The following is a 2477-nucleotide window of genomic DNA, read 5'->3' as shown; positions in this document are numbered from 1 at the left end:
ATCAGTGCCAGACTACACTGTGTTCAATGACTCACACTCAGAACACACAGAGAGTGGGGGGGGGGGGGGGGGGTGCCTGTGTATGTCTGTGTCTAACTGTGAGTGTGTGTGTGCACATCTGGTTTTTCCAATCCAAAAATTCTCTCCACCCTGTGAGCACACCCCTCCAGCCTGTCAGTGAGTCCATCTAACAGCCACACTGTCCTATCACACACATACACTTACATACACAATGACATTTGAACAAACATAAGCATGTGTGGAATCTAGATACAGCGTTGCCGCTTACTGGTGTTTATGTTTACAAACACATCTGAACCCTCCCTACTGGTGATCCCATGGTACTCTACCCTTTCCACAACAAATACTCGTGGATCCAGCCTCTACCATGACAGGTTCCCTTTCCATCCAACTACCACCCTCCATGTAAACTACCACCCTCCATGTAAACTACCACCCTCCATGTAACTACCACCTTGCGGCCGAGTCAGTGGCTCTCCTACCTTGATGAGAACGACATCCACGGTCCTCTCCCCTTTAGCACACAGGCTGTACCTGCGCCTGTGTCTCTCGTACATGGCCCCGACACGCTGCCTCTCTATTTCCAGAGTTAGGAGAGCCCCACACACTCCTCTCAGACGGGGAGGCGAGTGGAAGGACGATAGTCCTCCGAGAAGTTTGGAGGAAAATGAAGAACACTCCCCACATCTGCTCTCAGACCCAGCCCTCTACCTCCCTCCCCCTTTCCTTCCTCCTCTCTCAGACCCTCCTCCCTCCTTGCCTTCTCTCTCTAAAACTCCTCCCTCCCTGCTCTCTGTCACACTCCTAACCCTTCTTCGTCTTCTTCTTCTTCTCTTCTCTCCCTCACATGCTCAGCTGGCCCCGCCCTCTAATCTCCTTCAATCGATTCCATCTTTTAATCATTCCATCTCTCACTCTCTCCCCTCTCCCCCCCCCCCCACGTGAAAGAAGGTGTTTGATCTGCTCAGCGCTCACTGCTCTGCGTCTACCCTCATCACGGCTTCCCTTCTCTCTTCCTCTCTCTGCAGTCTCTCAGGACCGAAAACATGGCCACTCATCATTAAGGTGTACTGGGGGAGGGGGGGGGAGAGAGAGAGAGAGAGAGAGAGAGAGAGAGAGAGAGAGAGAGAGAGAGAGAGAGAGAGAGAGAGAGAGAGAGAGAGAGAAGAAGGAGGGAGAGAGATAGATAGAGAGATAGAGAGAAGACAGAGATGCGGAGGGAGAGGGGGAGAAGAGAAACAGAGATGTGGGGAGAGATGTGTCTATGGTAACAGATGGATGAAGCAGTCATGTATAACCCTGTTCTCTCATGTGTATACGTTAGAACTAATACCCCATGATTATGCAGTCTGAAGATGATGATAATGCCTTTTCATCTTCCTAAAATAAAAATAATAAAAATGTATATTCTATTCTGTTCTAATTTATTTATTTACAGTCTTATATATTCCATTCCGTTAACAGTCTATGCTGGTTTGCAGTCCTGTGACAAGGGAGTTTTGTAGGTCAGATATAATCATGCTCCCAGCGTGGAGGCTAACAAGCTAATAACTGTGTGGAGGCTAGCAGGCTAGCAGTGTGTGGAGGCTAGCAGGCTAGCAGTGTGTGGAGGCTAACAGGCTAGCAGTGTGTTGAGGCTAACAGGCTAGCAGTGTGTTGAGGCTAACAGGCTGGCAGTGTGTGGAGGCTAACAGGCTACCAGTGTGTGGAGGCTAACAGGCTAGCAGTGTGTTGAGGCTAACAGGCTAGCAGTGTGTGGAGGCTAACAGGCTGGCAGTGTGTTGAGGCTAACAGGCTAGCAGTGTGTTGAGGCTAACAGGCTAGCAGTGTGTTGAGGCTAACAGGCTAGCAGTGTGTGGAGGCTAACAGGCTGGCAGTGTGTGGAGGCTAACAGGCTACCAGTGTGTGGAGGCTAACAGGCTAGCAGTGTGTGGAGGCTAGCAGGCTAGCAGTGTGTTGAGGCTAACAGGCTAGCAGTGTGTGGAGGCTAACAGGCTGGCAGTGTGTTGAGGCTAACAGGCTAGCAGTGTGTGGAGGCTAACAGGCTGGCAGTGTGTGGAGGCTAACAGGCTACCAGTGTGTGGAGGCTAACAGGCTAGCAGTGTGTGGAGGCTAGCAGGCTAGCAGTGTGTTGAGGCTAACAGGTTCCAGCCATATCCCCTGAACTTTACTGCAGGCTTGGCCATCAGAGGAAACACTAATAAAACATGTAAATAATTAAATAGTTTAGGGTCATTTTCCTATGATGAGTTTTTGGCTAAACAAACACCAGATGGAAAATACAACTCTCACTAGCATGTTCAACCCTGCACAACAATCTCACTAGTACAGTATGCTACCAGTATAAAAACATGAAGAAACAGACTATTGTAGACTATCAGAAGGTACAGACTATTGGATGTGAACAAGCAGAATCACATGGTCTTACTGAGGAGAATGAAGTGATTCTCTGAGAT

The 2477-nt window shown here is 49.3% G+C and overlaps 1 protein-coding gene across 1 annotated transcript in view; it reads right to left on the bottom strand.

The window, feature by feature from the left end:
• akap13 (A-kinase anchoring protein 13) overlaps positions 1-578 on the bottom strand; it is a 24737-nt gene extending 24159 nt beyond the window's left edge. The window contains exon 1 of the mRNA XM_067234142.1: positions 504-578. Coding sequence (XP_067090243.1) covers positions 504-578 — 75 coding nt within the window. The remainder of the gene's footprint in view (positions 1-503) is intronic.
• Between the last annotated feature and the right edge of the window lie 1899 nt (positions 579-2477).

The sequence above is a fragment of the Osmerus mordax genome, chromosome 4, assembly GCF_038355195.1.
Source record: "Osmerus mordax isolate fOsmMor3 chromosome 4, fOsmMor3.pri, whole genome shotgun sequence".
NCBI classification, from domain to species: Eukaryota; Metazoa; Chordata; class Actinopteri; order Osmeriformes; family Osmeridae; genus Osmerus; species Osmerus mordax.
The sequence above is the reverse complement of the archived record's forward strand: the minus strand, read 5'-3'. Positions and strand labels throughout refer to the sequence as shown.